General features: G+C 36.9%; 1 protein-coding gene across 1 annotated transcript; it reads left to right on the top strand.

Annotated features, from left to right (window-relative positions):
* The first annotated feature begins 4,073 nt into the window (after window positions 1–4,073).
* LOC149846862 (short-chain dehydrogenase/reductase 1-like) lies at window positions 4,074–9,875 on the top strand. The gene is made up of 5 exons (XM_089996620.1): window positions 4,074–4,164; window positions 4,479–4,760; window positions 5,527–5,607; window positions 8,906–9,082; window positions 9,240–9,875. Exons 1-5 carry the CDS (start codon window positions 4,162–4,164, stop codon window positions 9,618–9,620), a joined length of 924 nt encoding a protein of 307 aa, XP_089852746.1. The 5' UTR covers window positions 4,074–4,161; the 3' UTR covers window positions 9,621–9,875.
* The last annotated feature ends 12,201 nt before the right edge of the window (window positions 9,876–22,076 follow it).

The following is a 22,076-nucleotide window of genomic DNA, read 5'->3' as shown; positions in this document are numbered from 1 at the left end:
TGATTTCTGGTTAATACTCCATTAAACTCACATATATCTGCATGCACCAGATCCAATATTTTAGAATCTCTAACAATCGTATGGAATGGTTTCCTACATTGTTTTGCTTGCACACAAATTTCACATTTTTTAGTTTTATCAATGGAATGCTCAAGAATCATTTTCAAGTTCATCATGCGTTTCACAGAGTTGAAATTCACATGACCTAATCTATTATGCCATAAGTAAGATGATTCTATGTTATATGCAACATTAGACAATGAATCAAAAGAAACATCATTTTCTAATTTATCACTGCAAACATGTTTAACACGAAGTTTAAATAAACCATCATCTAAATACCCCTTGCCAATAAAAGTTCCAGAATGTAGAATAACAACTTTATTACTTTTAAAGTTAAATTCATAACCCTCTCTAACAAGCCATGAACCACTTAGAATGTTTCTTCTAACTACAGGCACATGGTGCACTCTGTGTAAAGATAGAACTCGTCCTGAAGGAAACTTCAGATCCAAGCATTCAATCCCTAACACCTTTGCAGCCGTTGAATTGCCCATAGTCACGGATTTGCCTGCAGCAGCCTGGTATGAGACAAAGACAGACTTATCAGCACATACGTGCACATTAGCCCCAGTGTCAACCAGCCACTCAGTTGGCTCATAAACGTGATAGATTTGTGGGTTAACAGAAACATACCCAGTACTGGTCCCAACGACCTCAGTCACCATGTTGACTTGAGGCGTTCCTTCTGTGGTCCCATGAGCTTTGGCCTTCTTGGAAGGACATTCCTTAGCCCAGTGCCCAACCTGCCCACAGTTCCAGCAAGGTTTGTTCTTTGCCTTTTTATGGATTTTGGCCTTAGGTTTAAACTGGTTTTTCATTGCAGATTTCGATTTTTGTCCTTTGCCCTTAAAAGCTTCAGTCGTCATGTTCACCTTAGGCGGTTTAGTTGGCATCACGATCTGTTTCTGGCTCCTATGCTCCTCTTCAATGGCAATGACTACCATAAGATTATCTAGGGAAAAATTTCCTCTATGGTGCTTGAGAGACATACCAAAGTCTACCCAAGACTTAGAAAATTTTTCTATGATGGTCATAACTTGAAACTTCTCAGGAAGTTTCATCTCAGCCTCAGCCAAACTATGAAGCAACAGCAGAAACTCGTGTGCCTGCTCAGTGACCGACTTGCCTTCTACCATCTGATATTTCAGAAACTTGGCAATGAAGTACTTTTCAAGACTTTGGTCTTCGGTATTGTACTTCTTGTCAAGTTGATCCCATAGACCCTTAGCAGTGGTAGACGAAGAACAGTACACATCGAACAATGTGTTGGACAGAGCCAACAGTATGCAGCCACGGCATATATTATCTTTTTCTTTCCACTGAACTGTTGCAATCACTGCAGCAGGGTCAGGGTCCGTATCAGAAACCGAAGGGCAGTCGATTTCCAGAACGGACAACATCCCTATAGTGGTGAACCAGATCTTCATGCGTTGCTGCCAACGCTTGAAGTTCTGATCGGTAAACTTTTCCGGCATACAGGACATGTTCACTTTTGGTACAAATGCGGAAGATGTCGACATGCTTAGAATCTTCTCTAAGACTGTTGGATCATATTTCGGATCGCACAGTTTCACAATCGTCATCATGATAAAATACACGATAGAAAACAACAAATACAACAGTGTATTCATGATCAACAGACAATCGAAACAAAAACAGGGAGCAAGCATGGCATTTTCCGCATCAGACCAAAATCCAGATGACAGCATCAGAGCAAACAGAAGCATAGAACATAAAGAAAACAACAGGCACATGTTTAGATTATGCAACAGGCTAAGGCGTACGAAAGTACTCCCCTTAGAGAAGATTTGCCCCCATATACTGTGCAAATCAGGGTCCGGCGTCCTTCCCCCAGGATACAATAGCCACGACGAACCGAACGGTGCACTCGAGCGGGTCGTCCTTCGAAAACAACCTCCACGAACCGAATGTTGCAGAACACCCTTTCGGGAAAACTCAGGAAAGAGAGAGAGAGAGCAACAGAGGAGATGGGAAATCACAGAGCCAGAAATTCGTCTGTCTCAGTCTATGCGTAACCCCAGCCCTCACCACACTTTTATAACCCAATTACCCGAACCCTAGCCCGGCCCGGCCTGACTCGGCACGACACGACACGGCACGGCGGGCGGGCCCGGCTCGGCACGACACGGCACGGCGGGTGCATGCGTGCGCGCACGCGTGTGTGTGGTGGTCATCCCACTCCCTTGTTCTCGGGAACAAGTGTATGAGTTCACTAGTTGCTTATAAAGCCTTCAGAAAACTCAAGCAAAAGCAATATGAGACTATTCCACCTCATCAAAACCACTTCCTCTAAACACCCCATGTTTCTTCTTTGAATTCTTTCTCCCTACCTTCTTACACCTAACAAGATTCACAGCTCTGTAACACTCCCCAAATCGGCCATCCAGACACTTGGGTGGTGGTTAAGCAATATGACCACTGAATTCCTTTCAATCATGAGGCATTATTGACAATTTCATCTCTCAACTAGTGTTTCTTCTTTTCGTACGCATTTTCGTGCTGATTTTGTGGTGTTGAAATACTGCAAAACCGTCATTCATAGATCTTCTGTCTAATTCCAAGGACAGCCTTGTTTTGTACATTAAAACACTAACACAGGAATGAGAGGTTACTAGGTACCATTCAGCTTGTGGATGAACGACCTTCAAAATACACTGATTTTATTCTTTTTATCTTAGATGGGTCTCACAAAAATTTTCAGTCATTGATGTTCTAAATGAAGGGCATCTAAGAGCATTCAAAAGAGACTGGCTGAAAGTAGTTACGAAACCTTGTGCGTAGGAGGAGGCTGTTCATCACATGGATGAACGCTATCTGTCAGAATTGATTACGGTCAGGTCAGCGCTACACCTTAGTGGTAGGGGTGGCAAAATCTGACACCCGCTTCTTAGCCGGGTTCGGGATTGGCTTAAACGGGTTCGTGTCGTAAACGGGTCGACCCGCCTAACCCGTTTATTAAACGGGTCGGGTTCATGTTAGAGGTATGCCAACCCGTCAATCCGGCTGACCCGTTTAATAAACTGGTTAGGCGGGCAGGTCAACCCATTTACCCGAACCCGACCCGCCAACCTGCATGCCAACCCATTTACCCGACCCGACCCGCCAACCCGTTTACTTGTACCAGACCTGCCAACCTGCCCGTTTACCCAAACCCGACCCACCCACCAGCCAACCTGTTTACCCGACCCGACCCATTTATTAAACGGGTTAACCGTGTTGTGTCGGGTTACCCGTTTAATAAATGGGTTGGGTTTGTGCTTGCCACAGCCAAACCATTTAATAAACAGGTTGGGTTCATGTTGAGGTATGCTGACTCGTTGACACAACCCGCAAACCCAACCCGATTGCCAACCCTACTTAGTGGCCCTTCTGCCTGTAATTCTTCTTTACAATGAATGAATGCACCGAACTATTGGGTATGTACCCTTACCCATAGGGTGCTTCAAGTTGTGAGGTCCATGATAAACATAAATAATACAGTCATGGTGGTTGGTTATCATTTATAGCATGAATGAATGGCTAGGAGCGACGCTTCTAAAATAAATCAATTATTGAAATAAAACTATTGAATGATTATTAAAAGATTTATTACATAATACTTGTACATGCATTGATGTGTCAAGTATCGTGTCATGTCTCTTAGATACAAGACCCTAGATGGTGTGTCCTTGTGAGAATGACTATCACACGTCCAAAGGTATGACATTTTTTTAAGAAGAGTACATGAACATCTTGGTAGAAGTTTTTTCGTTTGCATTAAACAGAGAAACATACTGATCACCCTCTTGCAAATACTATGCACTCGCAAGCAAAATATTTTTTTTTATTACACATATTGGTCTCAACTATCCATTGTATTTCCATATGAAAAGGGCATCCATAATTAATTTCATATTTTAAAAATAAGTCAATGAAGACTTTTGTGTTGCTATTACTTACGGACACGAAGGCTATATATCTTCTATTGTCATGAATGGCCTTCACGGCTGCCTTCTACTCACCCTATTCATCCCTTCACCCCTTCAAATCCTTCTGCGTTACTCAGGAGCTGCCTTGTCGAGAAAGACAAAGCCAACCATGGTAAGGAAAGCTTCACATAACTCTACTGTACTTTGTCACTCGGATCTGATCCGAGTCCTTGAGCTACGGTGGTTTCGGACTCATCGGTATCCATCTTGGTCTTGGGAACATGAATAACCTTATCTTTTTAGTTCATCCTGTCTTGGCAGAGAGGTGTTCTTTGTTGCCGAGTCAGCCAAGTTGAATTAACATGTTTAACCAGGCTTCACCGCTTTACCTTTTTTTTTTCTTTTGTTGAAAAAGAGAAAGTTGATGGTTTGTGCTGGTTTACTTTAATTGTGCTTTCCCATTTATGGAATATGGTATCTCTACAGGCAACAATAGAGGGACAATGGTGGAGTGAGGGAACGGTGGCAGTGGTGACAGGAGCAAACAGAGGGATAGGGCTTGAGATAGCCAGGCAGCTTGCAGACAAGGGCCTGACCGTCGTCATGACGGCTCGTAAGCCCCAAGCAGAATTGTCAAGCCCGGCTCAGCAGTTCCTACAGGAAGAAAGGAAGAACGTCATGTTCCACTCGCTTGATATTTATCAACCACAAAGTGTGTCTGATTTCGTCGACTGGCTGAAGCTCAAGGCCGGATTCCTGGATATTCTGGTATGTTTACATGAAAACTCTCTCTCTCTCTCTCTGTGTATATATATATATATATATATATAGAGAGAGAGAGAGAGAGAGGGTCCCTGGAATATGTATACCAGAAAACCCTGCTCACTGGTTGAACCGTTGAGGACCGTGATCAACTCAACGGTTAGTGCAGTGGGGTGGGGCCATGGCCACTAGACGCGTGGTCATGGTTCGATTCTCATGGGCATCACTGCCCTTGCGTATTGCTGAAGCATGGCGACTCCTTGGGGTGAGGGATGGGGCCCTTTTTTACATTGCGGGAGAAGGGCCCGTATGCTGGCAGGGTTCACCAGCGCCGCCAAGGTCTCTTACTCCAGGAATGGCTTTCTCTGGTTCTCATGGAAAGAAAAAGAGAGCTGCGTACAAGGTTTGGTTCATCGTGTCTACAAAGCGATTGAGGGTACTGAAGCAGAGTACAAAGTACTCAGCTCACTAGATGGTGCCACACATCCCTGAGATTGAGGACATAAGGTGGTCGGTTAGAAGGGACTCAAGGGTGTCTTCTGTTGGGTTTGGGTGACAACTGTCGTGGAGCATGGTGGGCCCTTGCCCCAAGACAAGTGGCACCATTCCAACACAGCTGAGTGCTTTGCTAAGTACTCGGCCCCGAGTACTAGATCTGCTCTTCCCTACATGGTAGCATTTTCACACATTTCTTTTGTACAATATTCGATTATGTGAACTTTCTAGGACATTTTCGTGGATCTAATAAGTGGCAAACATTGTTGAGATGCAGATAAATAATGCTGGAATTTCCAAATTTGAATTAGATCGGGAGTTCATGCAAAAGAATAACGTGGACATTAGAACCATTGTGGTACTCTCTCTCTCTCTCTCTCTCTCTCTCTATATATATATATATATATATATATATATATATATATAACTGAAGATATTAGGCCCACTTTTGTAGTTCTGCGCCGTTAGGCCCCTTAGTTTGAAGTGTTATGATAGATCTCAACTGTTAGACATGCCCGATTTAGTAGGAATGGACTCTTGGATCATGTCTTTTGATGAAAAAATATAAAGATTCTGGTGATCCAGAAGCCGGTTCCCACTAAAACAAAACCTATAGATCATATCTATAGAGTTAGATGTGAAAAAAAATGCAAAAAAATATAATTTTTAAAGAGGTCTAATGGGGGCAGAACGAGAAAAGGGGCAGCACCAGCCAATTACTCACACACACACACACACATATATATATTAGGCATCCTTTTCTCGTTCTTCCCCATTAGAGCCCATAGTTTGAAGTGTTTTATAATAGATCTGAACCGTTAGATGTGTTTAGCATGCTCAATTTAGTAAGAATTGACTCTTGGATCATGTTTTTTTGATGAAAAAATATATTTTTATGAGCCAGAAAAAATTAATGCCTTCAAAGCCATTGATTTTAGATCACTGAAAAGACCATTGAAAAACCCTGTATACACGTCAATTTTTGATGATCCAAAAGCCAGTTTCCACTAAAGAAAACCTATATATCACATGTATAGTGTTAGATGTGAGAAAAATTGAATATATATATATATATATATATATATATATATATATATATATATGATTTTTGAAGGGACCTAATGGGGCACAACGAGAAAAGGGGCAGCACGACTGCATTACTCTCTCTCTCTTATATATATATATATATATATATATATATATATATATATATATATATATATATATATATATATATATATGAGAACTGAACTTATTAGGCCCCATTCTCTCGTTCTGCACGGTTGGACCCCATAGTTTGGAGTGTTTTATGATAGATCTGAACTGTTTTATGTGTTTAGCTTGCTCGATTTAATGGGAATTGACTCTTGGATCATGTTTTCTCGACCAAAAAATGTAATCTTTTGAGCCAAAAAAAAATTGGTGCCTTCCTAATCATTGATTTTGGGTCACCTTGTATACAAGTCAAATTTCAGTGATCCAAAATTCGGTTCTCACTAAACAAAACCTATAGATCACATCTATGATGTTAGATGTGAGAAAAAATGCAAAAAACTATGATTGTTGAAGGGACCTAACAGGGTAGAACAAGAGAAGGGGCAGCACCAGTGCACATTAGTCTCTCTCTCTCTCTCTTTATATATATATATATATATATATATATATATATATATATATATATATATATATATATATGTGTGTGTGTGTGTGTGTGTGTGTGTGTGTGTGAAAAAATAGTATGGCTCAATTTAATGGAAATTGACTCTTGGATCATGTTTTCTTGACGAAAAAATATATTTTTATGAGCCAAAAAAAATTGATGCTTTCATAATCATTGATTTTGGATCACCAGGAAACCCTTTATACACGTCAAATTTTAGTGATCCAAAAGCCGCTTCTCACTAAACAAAACGTATAGATCACATCTATAATGTTAGATGTGAGAAAAAAATGCAAAAACTATGATTTTTAAAGAGACCCAACAGAGCAGAACGAGAGAAGGGACAGCACCAGCGCATTACTCTCTCTATACTACATATATGTGATAAAATAGTGTTCATAATTTCCGGGTGATTGTGCGGTGTTAATACTGCAAAGCATCATACATCTTTTGTCTAATTCCAAGAGCAACCCAGTTATGTACAGAAGGCACCTCTGATGCTGCCTATGATACCTTGCATCCAAAATCCAATCCTTTGGATAATTGCTTTTTTTTGTATCTTAGATGGGTTCTACATATTTTTTTCACATGATTGATGTTCTAGATGATATCTAGAACATACAAAATGGATGGCTGCAATTCAACTTAAAACCTTGCATTTGGGAGTCCATCAGAGGCAGGGGGGGGCAGGACTGGGCTTTAGCCCAGTCCTGCCTCCCGAAAGAGTTAATTTTTTTTTTTAAAGCCCAATCCTAGCCCAGCCCTGTTTCCATATGAAATAGTTTTTTATCCATTTTTTGTAGCCCAGTCCTAGCCCAGCCCAGCCCAGCCTTGATTGCAGCAAATAGTTTGATTTGTCCATATGAAATAGATTTTTATTAATAATTGCAGCCATTTTGTTTTTATCTCAAAAAAAAAAATTTGTGCCCCCGAACCCCGACTATCACACCAAATGTTTTTTTTTGCTACACCCCTGTTTGCCCCCTCACATGAATCCTAGCTACGCCACTGATCAGAGATGACTCTGACCTGATCCTCACTCCGCAGGACATGGGTAAATATCAAGGCAGACATTCTGGTTCAGCTAGGATCAGGTCAGGGTACACCTGAGATTGTCCTTCCAATGTCATTCATCTGTGCAATGAATAGATGCACCCAACTACCATGCGTGTTTCCTTTCAATGAGTCAAGTGTTGTGTCATTTCCCTTAGACTCGAGACGCTAAATGTAGCGAAACAAACGGTTCGGATCGGGAACAACTTCAAACATGCAGATTCGGATCAAAATCAGATTCGAAACAACTACAAATTACAAAAACCCCATCCTAGATCCAACCCATTTGCATCCTTGCCTACCTAAATGGTGTGTGGTTATGACATAAGCTTCACATGTACAGAGGAATGACATCCTTTTCAGGAAGAAATGAACATCTTGGAACAATTTTCTTTGTACCTTAAACTTTTGAGCAAGATATTTGAATATGCATTTCAGTTCAAAAGTTTGGGAAGGAGAACGGTCCAACCAAAGTAAGGTCCAAAATCTACAACCTATGGTGTTCCTTCTCTAATGATTGGTTTTTTCATCAGTTGGACTTTACATATTGAATATTTATCATTCTTCTAGTGAGCGACATGTATTGCATTATGAATTTTGGATGTTTAGATGTGCTTTTGAAAGTGCAAAAAATCAACGTCCCACAATACTTTGCATTGCAAAGTTTCAAATGCATTGTGAGCTGTCCATTTTTTTCATTTTGAATGTAAAGTCTTTGTGAAATACATATTTTTTTTTGCTAAAAATAAGTTATAAAAATTAAATATATGAAGCCCGATCGATGAGATGCTCAAGCATCGGAGAAGGGGAGCCGTCCCATCGTCATTGGGTGTAAGTTGTAGCCTGTCCAAGGCAGCAAAATATGTTTTATCATTCTTATAAAGCTATCCTATTTTGAGAAATAAGTCATGCAGAAACTGAGAACTGAAACTTGGTGCTCCAGACGGATTTTGAGTGCTTGGGTGGGATATTTCAAGAGAAATATGAATCAGCAAAGGAGATCATTGACACCAACTACTACGGAACTAAAAGGCTGACCCAGGCTTTGCTCCCTCTCCTTCGACCCTCTCCTCACAAGCCCAGGATAGTCAACCTCTCTTCCTTCTACGGATTAATAAGTGTAAATCTCTAATCCTCTCTCAAAAATCGATGGGGTCATTGGTTACTGACAACATTCACCTGATGAATCGTTGGTGAAACAAGACAGGGCCAATATATACCGATACTGACAACATTGGTTCCATCCCTACGATGATATAATCTGCTGCTTGTTTCAGCTTATAAGGGATGAAGACTTGAGGAAGCAATTGTCAGAGATGGAGAGCCTGACCGAGCAGAAGATCGATGGGGTCATAGGACTGTTCCTAGAGGACATCAAGTGTGGGACGAAGGACATGAAGAAGTGGCCCCTCAAGTTTCCTGCTTACTCCATTTCCAAGGCTGCCTTGAACGCATACACGAGGTTGTTGGCGCGTGAATTGGAGGGGAAAACATGCGTGAACAGCGTGCACCCGGGCTACGTAAAGACTGACATGACTCTTGGGACAGGTGATATCTCTGCCACTCAAGGGGCAGATCATGTGGTGCGTGTTGCCCTCTTACCTGCCGATGGTCCTACGGGACACAACTTCCTCGAAAGCCAGCTCTCGCCTTTCTGATAGCCACTAAACGACCGGTTACATCTTGGTAGCAGTTGGGTTCGATCTCATATCCTTCATTGCGAGCGTCTTCATACACACTCTACTGGCCAGGTGTGCTCAACCAGTGGGAGCTGACAAGTTAAAATTTTAATAATGAATAAAAAAGTGTGTTCATTTTTTCTTTCTTCTTGTTCATGTACGCAAATTCGAGTTTAGGAACTTATATCGTGAATTCTTGAGACTTGAGAATAAAATGGACAGGTTTGTGAACCACACATGAAGATCAGCAACCATGACAAAATTTCAAAATCATGCTTAACTTATTAGTGTTCATAATGAAAGACACACCTAAGTTTTAAAATTTGTTAAAACACACCTAAACTTATGCTCTGTTAATCGCATCCATGTTTCTCTTTGTTTATCTTGGATTAACACTAACCCAAGTTGAGGTTTCAAAAATAAATTTCATAATTTACCCCTAAAGGGTTTTTTTCCTTTTGCCCCAATTTGCAGTTCTTTTCAACCAAGCTAAAGGTTGTTCTTCCCAAAGTTTTCATTTCTTTTTCATGATGCCCATCATACCTGATGTAAAGGGGAATGTAGATATCTCTCTCTCATGGTTTTTTCTTTTGAAACCTTTTTTAAACACATAATTCTAGGAATGCAATAGGACCGGGTTTCATATGCCAAAACATTGGGGAGTGGATCGGTTCGGATATGAGACAGCTAAATTTTGCAAATTTCTTTTCCTGGGATCCAAGCCATTTGCAACCATACTTTTTTTTTGAATTTATAACTCGAAGAAACAACACCAAGCATGAAGACCTAGTCGCGTTGGCTCAGCCTGCCATACATCCGGTGGTTATGATGGCAGCGTTAAACTCTGAGGCCTGTGCTACGCGTTGGCTTACACAAAAGGGCAACACCCATGAGAATCGAACCTTGATTGCCCGTCTAGCAGCCAAGGCCCCACCTCACTATGCCAATACCTTTTGGGGATTTGCAACCCTACTTAATTCATTGTTCTTAGATATTGCACATTGAGTTAAGTTTAACAGGTTAGGATAACTCAACTCTTGCAATAAACACAACTGAAAGAAGGGACTCAAGGAAATTACTCAACTCTATTTGCATGCATGTAGTTCTATATTCTCAAAAGCATAGAATATGATTTTTTTCTAGAATTACATAATCTACTAACATGCATAGAAAACTCAAAAGTACATGAAATCATTCTTTACATTGTAACTCTTTCATATGCAACTATTCTACCTTTAAGAATGTAAAAGTATCTACATCGTATGTGAGATATAATTGTATTCTCAAACATACCTAGTCTCATGCAAGCTATTTCACACAAACAACAAATTGTTTATTATTAACTAGACATGCTCATATTATCCTTTGCCTCGAATGCAAGAACTAAACTCTCACCCTGCAGTCGAGCTCTCGTAGTAGTAGCTAGATCTATTCATTACAGAAAATTCACTTAATTATTAAACTGACAATTCTTATATTTATAAAATTACCAAACTACCCTGCTCGAAGGTGGCCTATCAGACCTTGATTTTCATGTTACATGTTTGTAATGATATTAGAACTTGCATATTCCTCTCTGCATCCCGATTTCGAGTTTGGGTGAGAAATCTGGAATCCTAGATGGAATTGGATCCGAAGTCTGGAATCCAAGATGGAGTTGAGTTTGAAATCTGAAATCCTAAATGTAATTGGATCCGAAGTCTAGAATTCAAGATGTAATTGAATCCGGGATCTGGAATCCTAAATGGAATTGGATTCGAAGTCTAGAATACAAGATTGAATTGTATCCAGAATCTAGAATCCTAAATGGAATTGGATCCGAAGTCTGAAATCCAAGATGGAATCGAATCTGAAATCCTAAATGGAACTGGATTCGAAGTCTGGAGTCCAAGATGAGATTAGATTTGAAAATATGAATCCAAGGTGGAATTGGGTTCTAAACATAGAATCCAAGATGGAATTGGGTTTTGAACATCCAAATGGGACTTTGAGGATGAATCTGGATTTTGGAAATCCAGATTTGAATTTAAAAGTGAGCTTTAAACTTAGGAAAAATTGAATTTTGAGATTCAGAATCAGTCTAAAAAACCTTGATTTTGAATTGAGAATTAAGACTTAATCTTTAGATAGAACTCTGGAGATTAAAAAATAAAGAATAAACTTTGATTTTAAACTTGAATCTTTGAAATCAGGAGATGAATCTAGAAATTCCAAAGTTTAAATTGAACTTTGAAATACAATATGGGATATTGAATTAAATTTAAAATCAAATCCCGAAAATGGAAATGAATTTGAATTTTCAAAATTGAATTGAACTTTGAAATTGGAATTTGAATTTGGAATATAGAAGTGAATTTGAAATTTTAAAGTCAAATTGGACCTTGAAATTGAAATTTGAATTTTGAAATGAGATAGAAAGATGAATGAGAATAAAAATTGAAGATTAGTTTGAGAAATGAAGAAGATATTTGAAAATATATCTCAAAATCACTTGGATTTTGAAAAAGAATTTTGAAAGTATGATGTAATTCTATCCTAAATGATGAAATGAATTAAAGAATTTGAAATTGGAGTTTTGAAAAGCATATTTCATTCTTTAAATGAATTGAAATAAGATTGAAGATATAGTACATTTCTGACTATGATAATAAAATATATTATATAATAATCATATTTAAATTCAAATGAAGAATAAAACATATTTTTGTGCCTTTATAGAGTTTGAAAATGAAATTAACTCTCAATATATTCTAACTATGGCCATTGATACATATCTTAAGTTAATTTTAAGTTAAACTCTGATAAATGAAGAAAATTTTGAGAAAACATGATGATTTTTTAAAGAGATCCAATGTTATTCCATAAAAGATTAAAATCATAAGTTTTATTCACACCTTGACTATGGCCATTAATGCAAATCATCAACTTAGGATTTAATCACCTTTTATTAGAATGATGCGCGTGTCATTCGTGTTCCCATCCGCGAATTTTCAAAATAAAAGAGGAGAATAATATGAAGACAAGCAATTTCTAAGATATGTATGCTCATACATTCTATTCTAGTGCAAGGAATATAAACTTCTCATTATAATCTAGCTATTACACTTCTGAAATTAAAACTGAAATTATAATTTCTAAGTTAAGGAAGAAGATGACACTTTTCATATATTCTCCTACAAGAACAGAGTTAGCACAAAATACTAGATGCATATGGAAAGAGACATCATTATGGACTTGAAATACAAATGATGGAATATCCATGTATGGTCTAAATGAGAAATGCACTTGATCATGCCCAGATGATGTATGAAGATAGAGATCTATATGAATTGGGACGGTATGAACTAGATCGGCATGCATATACATTTAGAATTATGATGAAGATTTTAATAGGAAAACTAAATGCACATACCACTAAGACCATGAAATGCATTGTATGATGCACCAATGAATGGTAATGGGGTAGCAACGAAAGAGAAATATGATGTTAAAATACAAGTGGTGTAATGGGTATTGTATGGAAGAAGTGGCTGGAAATGCAAATATAGGTAGTTGCAATGTGGGGTATGGATCAGAGTCTTGCAGCAAAACTCTGCTAATATTCAGCGAGGTGCCAATCATTTTGTTGATAAGATAGCAACCCAAATGGACCACCGACAATAGATCAATTTTCTGCAAACTGATATTCATGACAATAGTCAAATAACAAGTTAAGGTGAAAAAGGGGATAGTGTAAACAATGTTGGCAGGGTGTTGTACAGAGAATGAGGAGGGGGGCTATAGTAGGTTAGAATGGATTTACAAGATTATGCAGAGGATATGCTTTTAAGCACAGAATGCTATGCCAGAATGAACATGCAGATCTCTACGTGGTATGAATACTGGGACTGCACAAGGGGGGAGGATAGGTAAGTTCACAGGTGGTGATGTGAACATACAAAGGCTGGGGTTTTACCTAACATGGCTGGAGTGCAGGTGACGCAATGGCTGGTGATACAACAGGTAACATGGGAGGACAATGTGTTCTAGGTAGGTGTGGACAGCATATTGTGGGGACATGCAGAGAATATGGTTGCACAAGTAACTGTTAAGCGACACAGATGGTGCGAGTTACTTGCAGATGCACATACTATCATTACTTATGGAATTGAAAGGCACACACCTATGTTATGGGCTAATTCTTATTTGCACAATGAAATGAAATGACAATATAACGTGCGATCACATAAGCCTTAAAGCACATTTATGATTCTGTTTTTTTCTTTCTTTCTTTCTTTCTTTTTTTCTTTTTTCTTTTGTAATAGGATATGTTGCAGAAACACAACTCAGTTTTGATAATGCAGAGGATGTCGATGCAACATATAGTGGTTATGCCAAATCAAACTTTGCGCTACACCAAATCAAATGATATATAGGTAAAAGAATGTAAATGCCAAATGGATCAAAACAAATCGCAGAAAAATCAATGGATATTGTTGGATAGACTCAATGCATAGATGATTGAATACAACTGGGGTTATATGTGAAAAACATAGGGAAATGTATAGTAGGTGCTGAAGGTGGTGTTGTGCGTTGTGCGCAGGGGACAAGTGTATTTTGAGTACAGTAAAATGCATTTTGAACACATATTGCATAAATGACTAAATGATAGATGGCGAGAGATACTGGAAGCAGCAGGTGGGTATATGCACATGGGAGGTTATCAATGGCTAGAATTTTATCATGCACAAAATAGACTGAGTAGGTTAATTCGGCTAACCAAGTAATTCTAACTTTTTTATTTGCTGAAATAAGAAGAAAGAAAATCTTATGTAACGTATTCAACAACCACAACTCATATCAACAGCAGAGGATGTTAGCCTCACCAACGTCGAGCTGTAGTGATGACCCACCGCTACAGTAAGGTGAGAATTGTTGTCAAGGGATGCATGAGCATAAGGCATAGTGATAATGCACATGTCACAAAGCATTGCGGCAATGCAAGGTCCAGTTTTAAGTATTTTGTATTTTGAACTCAATATGTGCCAAATTTGAGGCTATAAACCACAAAGTTGACTAGAAAATTTAATTTTGAATTCAATGCAACAAACCTTGCTGCCAAATTTCTCATGCATTGATGAAAATCATGGTTCTGTTGTGCTAGACTAGGTATCACACTACAGTGACATGCTACACTACCATGGGAGAGTTGATTGTGATACGCGTTGACCCACAAATGAAGGAAACTGAATTCGATGTGGTTTGATCCTACTTGGTCTGGGCCTACACCAAGATGAAGTGTGTTGGATTTAAATCAACCCAACAAAATTTTTTGACTCTCTCTCTTTTTCTTTGCCAAACAGACTTAGTTTGGGTCCAACCTGAACCAAGTGGGTTTGGTTTACAACTACTTTCTTTATTCTTAGATAAAGTGGATCATAACCCAGCTCAATCTAGCTAGTTTGGTATAAACCTAACTAGACCCAATCTTTGTCCCAATCTAGTACCAACTTGATCAGAACCAGTCTTAATTGGACCGGCCCTAGTCACAGACACAATTGGTGTAAATTGGACCAGGTACAGTCTTAGCTTGGTACCAAACTGGACCGGATTTATTTCAATTTGGGTTTGCTCCAAACTAGACTTGAGACAGAGGATCCAGTTTCTGTCTCACTAGATCCATGATACTAAACCCACACCAGTTTAGTCCGGGTCTGGTTCAAAATAGAAAACTGTGACAAAGGCCTAGCCCCCATCCCGTTTTCTCAAATTGTTTTTTACTTTCTAACCAAACTTGGTCCTGGTCATATCCAAACTGAGTCGATCGGTCCTCAATTTGTCCTGACTCGGTCTGGGTTCACACCGTGACCAATTCGGGTTGGGCCGACTCGGTCCAGTTCAACCCAGACAAAGTTGGTTGGTGTAAATACCCCAAATTTTCTACCTTCGCTCACAAACCCTTTTCTCTTACCACTGGGACCCTCTCTCTAAATCCTTCAGGGAACCAGTTGGTCAACATCTGATCCAGAGCCCAAATTTTACCCCAAATTCAAATACTTCAAAATTTAATCTCAATCTCAATCATCAATTTTGCCTTCGAATAGAAATGTTCAATTCTTTGTATCTACCAGGGGTCCGGGACTTCAAATCCCTCATCCAGAGTTTGCCTTTTGCATCTTATTTCATACCATTTTGTATCATTTTGTATGTCATTTCATTATATTGCATGTCATTCTAGAGATTCAGCACTCTGGTTTTTTTAAATCTCCAATCCAGATTCGAGTTTTAAAAAACTTTTCTTTCAAAATCAATTTTAAAAAACCTAGGTTTTAGATCGATATTTGCCATTTACTAACCCCCAGGATCATATATTCCTTTATTTTAAAATATTTTCTTTAGAAAGTGATCTGGATTCATTTTAAACTCAATTTTTAATTTATCTCAATTCTCACATGAGACCCATCTAAGTGGTGTCGCTTTTGGATTACTTCATTTCTCAAATTTCTCAAATTTCAAAGTTTTAGTTGATTTAGGACTCTGTATTTTCATCTTTTTAAACCTTTTTCAAAATTCCATTCTAGTTTTAAGTCAGAGGTAGCCTTACCTCTTGCCAATTTCTTTCATTTTAGCCAAAATCTTAGAGTTTCAGTCAGGCTAGGGCTCTATCTAGAGTTTTAGTTGGATTAGGACTCTATCTCTCGTTTCAATTTTTACTTATTCTCGAGAAAAATTTTCATTTTGGCCCAAAATTTTAGAGTTTTAGTCGGACTAGGACTCTGCCCCAGAGTTTTAGTCGGACTAGAACTCTATCCCGATTTCATCATTTATTTTTCTTTTTCACTTGTTTTCCAAAACCTTCTTATCTAACTTTCAAAAGATAAAAATTTTAGAGTTTCAGTCAGACTAGGACTCTATCACAGAATTTCAATCGGATTAAGACTCTATCTTTCATCTCTATTTTTACCTATTTTTTAGGAAACCTTTCAAAAATCCTTCAAAAGAAGTCAAAATTTTAGAGTTTTAGTAGGATCAAGACTTTGTTCTAGAGTTTCAGTTGGATTTGGATTCTAACCCTGACTTCAATTTTTAGAAAATCTTTCAAAAACTTCTTCATTTATCCTTCAAACAATCAAATTTCAAAATTTTAGGACTTTATTGTAGAGTTTCAAAATTTTAGGACTCTGACCCAGAGTTTCAGTCAGTTCAAAACTCTACTGTGATTTCTTATTTTTACTTTTATTTCACTTATTTTTTGAAAACAGATCCAATTCTAAGAGTTTCAAAATTTTTGAGACTCTATTCTAAAGTCCCAGTTGATTAGGACTCTAACCCTAATTTGGTCTTTTTGTTCATTTTCATTAATCTCTAAGAAGATCTTTCAAAATCTCTTCGTTTGGCTTTCAAAAACCCAAATATAAGAGTTTTAAAATTTTAGGACTCTATTCTAGAGTTCCAGTTAGTTTAGGATTCTGTTTTTAAAAATTTTGATTCTCATCTGATGATTTCAACTCTGTTTCAAAACCCTTTTCAGTCTTTATTTCAACTTTTTTAAAACACTGGTGTGGGGCCCACTCAGTTGGTGCCACACCTGGAAGAGTTTCAATCCATTTAGGACTCTAGTTGATTTAGAACTTCGGTTTTATTTTTTATACTTTCTTTCAAAAACTTTCCTTCTTAAACCCCTTTATTTCAAAAACTTGATTTTCGAATCAATTTTTAACTTTCTTCAAGTGAGGCCCACCTTGCAAGGGTACAAAACCCTAATTTTTAATTTTATTTAATTTTACATCCTTCATATTTCAAAAATACAAAAAAATATTAGTTAGTTTAGGTGTCCTTTCAAAGTTTTTGAGAAAAATCATTTTAACCCCTTTGTTTTTAAAGTTTTAAAATCATTTTCTGAAAAACCTAGTGGGGCCTACTTAAGTGGCACCACATTTGAAGGTATTTTGGTTAACTTAGGATTATTCGATGTCTTCATTAGGTTAGAAGTTTAAAAAGTCTAATTGATTTTAAAACTCCATTTGATTTTAAAACTTTAAATTTGTTTTAACTCTTGTTTAGGATTTGAAAAACCAAATTTGGGACATACTAGGTGGCACCATATTTGAGATATTTTAAAACGTTAATTAGGTTAGTTAATTAGTGTTGGATTAGGGTAAGATTCTTCAAGAAAATTTCCCCCCTCTCATTTGACTCATCCAAACCAATTAAAAAAAGTCCAAAATAATCAAAATTCTCCCTAATTAATGCTTTGAAGTTTCTGTAAAAACGGGCACCTAAAGGAGGGTCAACCATGCATGTTTTTTCACCCTCTCTCTCTCTCTCTAAAATTCATGGCCCTCTCTCCCTCAAGCCTTCCTCCTTCCTCCATTGTTGCAGCCCCCAAGGTGAGTCATCTTCTTCTCCTTTTTTTATTTTATTTTATTTTTTTATATTTTTGTCATTGTCGCTCCCTTTTAGCATGTTGTTTCTTTTCTTTTATTTTAAAAAAATTATGTGAGGACCTCAAGATGATGTTTAGCTGATATTTGATGGTACCTTACATATTTTTTATTCATTAACAATATTTATTTTTTGTTTATTATGCTAAACGCCTAAAAAAGATCGAGATTTGACTGTTCGATGGGTCAAATTCCTTTTTTAACGACCAATCAAATTTCAACCATGTTTTTTCTGATTTTTTATTTTACTTTATCATATTAATGCTTATTTTATGTGTTCAAGCATCAAATCCAAATTCATTATGTTATTTGTAGCTTTTTTTATTTATTTTCCATGTTTAGATTAGGTTTATTCATGCTTTATCGATAATCTGTAAACCTCGATCCCAGGCACACGGAAACGATGTTATTTCATGTTTGTTTTTCCGTCAAAATTTAGGGTAGATATGTGCATGTGTCAGTGATTTTTTATAAAAAAATTTAGAGTATTTTGAGTTCTGTAACTCTGTTAAAAAATAGAAAACCAAACCATGCTTCTTGAACCGTGAAAATGCTACATGGAATTGAGAACAGTTTGTCGGAATGATATCTCCCTTATCGAAGATTCGATCAATGATATGTAAGTTGCAGTGTGTTTTTAATAAGGTCTAGCATATCCTATAAAATGTTCAGATTTTTTTATGATTTATTTCTATTTTTACTTTATTAGAAAGCAGAATCTGTTTTATAGAGCCAGTTATGCCTTGTTTAAGCCCTAGATCAACTTGTGTAGATCGTATCTCCTTAACCGAAGATCTGATAGATAATATATAAAAAAGAGTATTTTCATCTATGTGTTCACTGTCATCTACAAAAATTTTATAATTTTTGAACACTGTTTGCTATATTTCTCTGCACCCAAAACCGGATCTATTTATTTCAACTCGTTACGTATAAGCTGGAATCAAGCATATATTGTCAGAATGATATGTCTCTAACCGAAGATCATTTTTCCAATCTGTAAAATAAAAAATTTTAGTTTATCTATCTAGTATCTTTCTGTAAAGTTTTATAATTTTTTATGGTGGTTTGATACCCGATTAGAGTCTGACACTATGACAGATACATGCCCGCAGGTAAAATTGCATATTTTAGGTTTTATTTAATTTTTATAGCAAAATAATACCAAAATTATAATTTTTTATTACTTTAATTTTAGGGTTCTCATAAGGGTCCATGTCGATTTTTGTGAATTTTGGAATTCATTTGATGCATTATTTGATTAAATCATAAAAATAGGATGCCCGAAGAGTCCCGATTCAACTGAAACACGTGCAAAAATTGATATTTTTATGGCGTTCTGAATTTTTTATATAAAAATTTATATTTTTAGGGTTTGATCATGTTTATAATTATGCTAGGGTGCTTCATACCCGATTTGGTATTAATTTTAATCTATTTGATCCTTAAATCAAAAGTTTTACAAAAAACTTTTCTTGAAAACCCTGATTTCAAGGCCATAGTCTTGTTTTAGGGGTATTTTGGTCACTTCTCCCAAAATTCTGAATTTCAGAGTTATTTATCTTTATTATTTATTTAATTTTACATCATATTTTATTATGTTTATCTCAGGAAAATATAGAAAAAGGCTTATATTTGGATCAATCAAGCAATTTCCAGATATTATTGGATAAATCATGAAAAGCTGACATATCTCCACTAACAAGTTTGATAGTTTTGCAGAGACACTCAAGGTTGTATTTTCTTTATTTTCCTTTTCTTTATTTCAATTTATCATTGATGTAAAATGTAAACATTGAAATTAGAATTTAATTTTCTGCTTAGAATAGGGTTGCATTGCATATAGTGTATTTTTCAATGATGATAATGTGTGATTGATGATGATTTATGCATATTCAAATCCACCATGGTCTATACGAATGGCACGTGTACTAGCTTTTAAGGAGTTGATAAACTCGGTGGGTTTTGTATTTATGATCATAGTCAAAATACGAACAAAACCCAGATTTATCATCTTTTTTTAAGCCACAAATGACCTACACTCTTAGGCATTTTCAGAAATCATAGCACACTTTCCAAACTTTTCTAAGTATTTACCCTTTTTTGAATCAAATGAGATATATTTAATACGTATTTGTGGCCATAGTCAGGGATATGTAGAGAATGTATTCCATCCAAGTTCTATAAGGCATAATTTTTTTTTATCAATGATTTTCTTTAAATTCTTCAGAAAATGTTCTCTCAAACTGCATTCATACATCATCTAGGTTAGATTTCATCATGAAAAGACTTTCACAGGGCCACATGCCCATCCCTTTTGATATTTTCAATCCATTTCAGAGAAATCAATTTTCTCAAAGTTATTCTAAGCATTTTCCTCATAAATCAATTTTCCTTTTCTTCAAAATACTTTCCTAATGCAATTCATGATTTCTAAAATTTCCACTTTTCCTAATATTTTCCAAATCTTCGAAGCATACATCATGTTTTCAGTCTGTATTTTTTCAAAGTTCATAGCACATGCCTGATTCTTTGTGCATTCAGAAAAGAGAATATCGATTTAGACAAGTTGAGCAAGGCAAAGTACATGATTGATCATTGGTTCGATTACCCTTGGTTATGGCGCCAAGAATGGTTGAACCTCGTACCGACTGACGAGTCTCATTCTTCAGAATTATCTTGCATTTTAAAACGAAGGCAAGTTATTTTCAAAACTTTTTCAAAAGGTCAATTTGACTTGCAAAAGTAAAATTTTGCAATGATAACATTCGGGTATTGAGTTGGAAATGATCGAGACAATTGTTCCTTCTTTTATTCCTACCGGCTCAACTATCATGGCCGAGAAAGAGGGTGTCCACCCTCTATCTTGCCCCTTCCAGTTCATGACAGTGCCGCTGGTAACCAAGGCACCGACAACCTATGTGGTTGTTGGAGATTAAGACAAAGGATGGCCCCTTCCTTTGTCTCACCTACATCTTCTTCCTCATACGATGCTAGCAATCTGGCGGTTACCAGTGGCTGAGAAAGAGGGTGCTACCCTATGTTCCTCCTCTCAACTTAGAAATGCAAGGGTTGTCGATTGTCTTGAATTTTCTTTATCTATGTTACCGTCAACCATAATGGTTGTTGGCCTCCTGTGATCATCGCAAAATTTTTCCTCTCTTGTGGTTTCTCTCTCTTCCTTCTCTTTTCCTTTTCTAACATCCATTTTCCTCCTTTTTTAAGGGAGAAGAATAAAAGAAAGAAAAGAGAAAGAGAAGAGAAAAGAAAGAAAGAAAGAGAAAAGATGAACTATTTTGCGCGGTCTCACTTGACCTTAATTTGAAAACATTTAGAAATTTAACTCGCCTCCGTTTTGAAAATTTGCGGGAAAATGGAGAGACGGGATTCGTTCGTCGGTACGAGGTTCGACCGTTCCTGGCGCCTTTACCAGGGGTAATCGAACCAAGGATCGAATCTATGCCTTTTGCTTTACCTAAATATCATCTAAGGATTTATTCTAAATCTAAATGCACAAAGAATCATGCTTGTGCAATGCAAAAATGTATGCTCTTTTGAAAAACATGTTTTTAAGATTTCCAAGTATCCTGAGATGAATTTGATAAGGGAGTGAAGAAATGGTTGAATCTAACTTAGAACTTGAGATAGATCAGAGAAATTCTAAGTCTTTTGAAGTAAATCAGAGTTGGAAGAATAAATCTCGATTTTGGAGAAAGAATGATTTAAAGCTTCGAAAATAAAGTTTCAAAGTCAAAATCGACCTTGAATTTGATTTTGAATTTATGAAAGGAAATGATTACTTGAGATGAAATTGAATTTGGATTTTTAAGTTGGGAATGGATCTGAGATAATCAAATGATATTTAAGAATAGAAGTGGATTTAGGGAATTCAGATGAGATCTGAAAATGGATTTGAACTTGAAATTTAGATTTGGAAATGGTATTGGATTTTAAAATGGATTTGAGATCAGAGATCTAAGATAGAATTAGGTTCTGGATCCTAAAATTGAAT

Source organism: Nuphar pumila, chromosome 2, assembly GCF_984573655.1.
Source record: "Nuphar pumila chromosome 2, dmNupPumi1.hap1.1, whole genome shotgun sequence".
In the NCBI taxonomy this organism is placed as follows: Eukaryota; Viridiplantae; Streptophyta; class Magnoliopsida; order Nymphaeales; family Nymphaeaceae; genus Nuphar; species Nuphar pumila.
This window is presented reverse-complemented; position numbering and strand designations above follow the sequence as displayed.

Bases quoted from the DNA above. Each gene is read 5' to 3' on its own strand.
- LOC149846862 (XM_089996620.1), top strand. The intron at 4,761-5,526 runs GTATGTTTACAT...GTTGAGATGCAG, and splicing joins CCGGATTCCTGGATATTCTG to ATAAATAATGCTGGAATTTC. The intron at 5,608-8,905 runs GTACTCTCTCTC...TTGGTGCTCCAG, and splicing joins TGGACATTAGAACCATTGTG to ACGGATTTTGAGTGCTTGGG.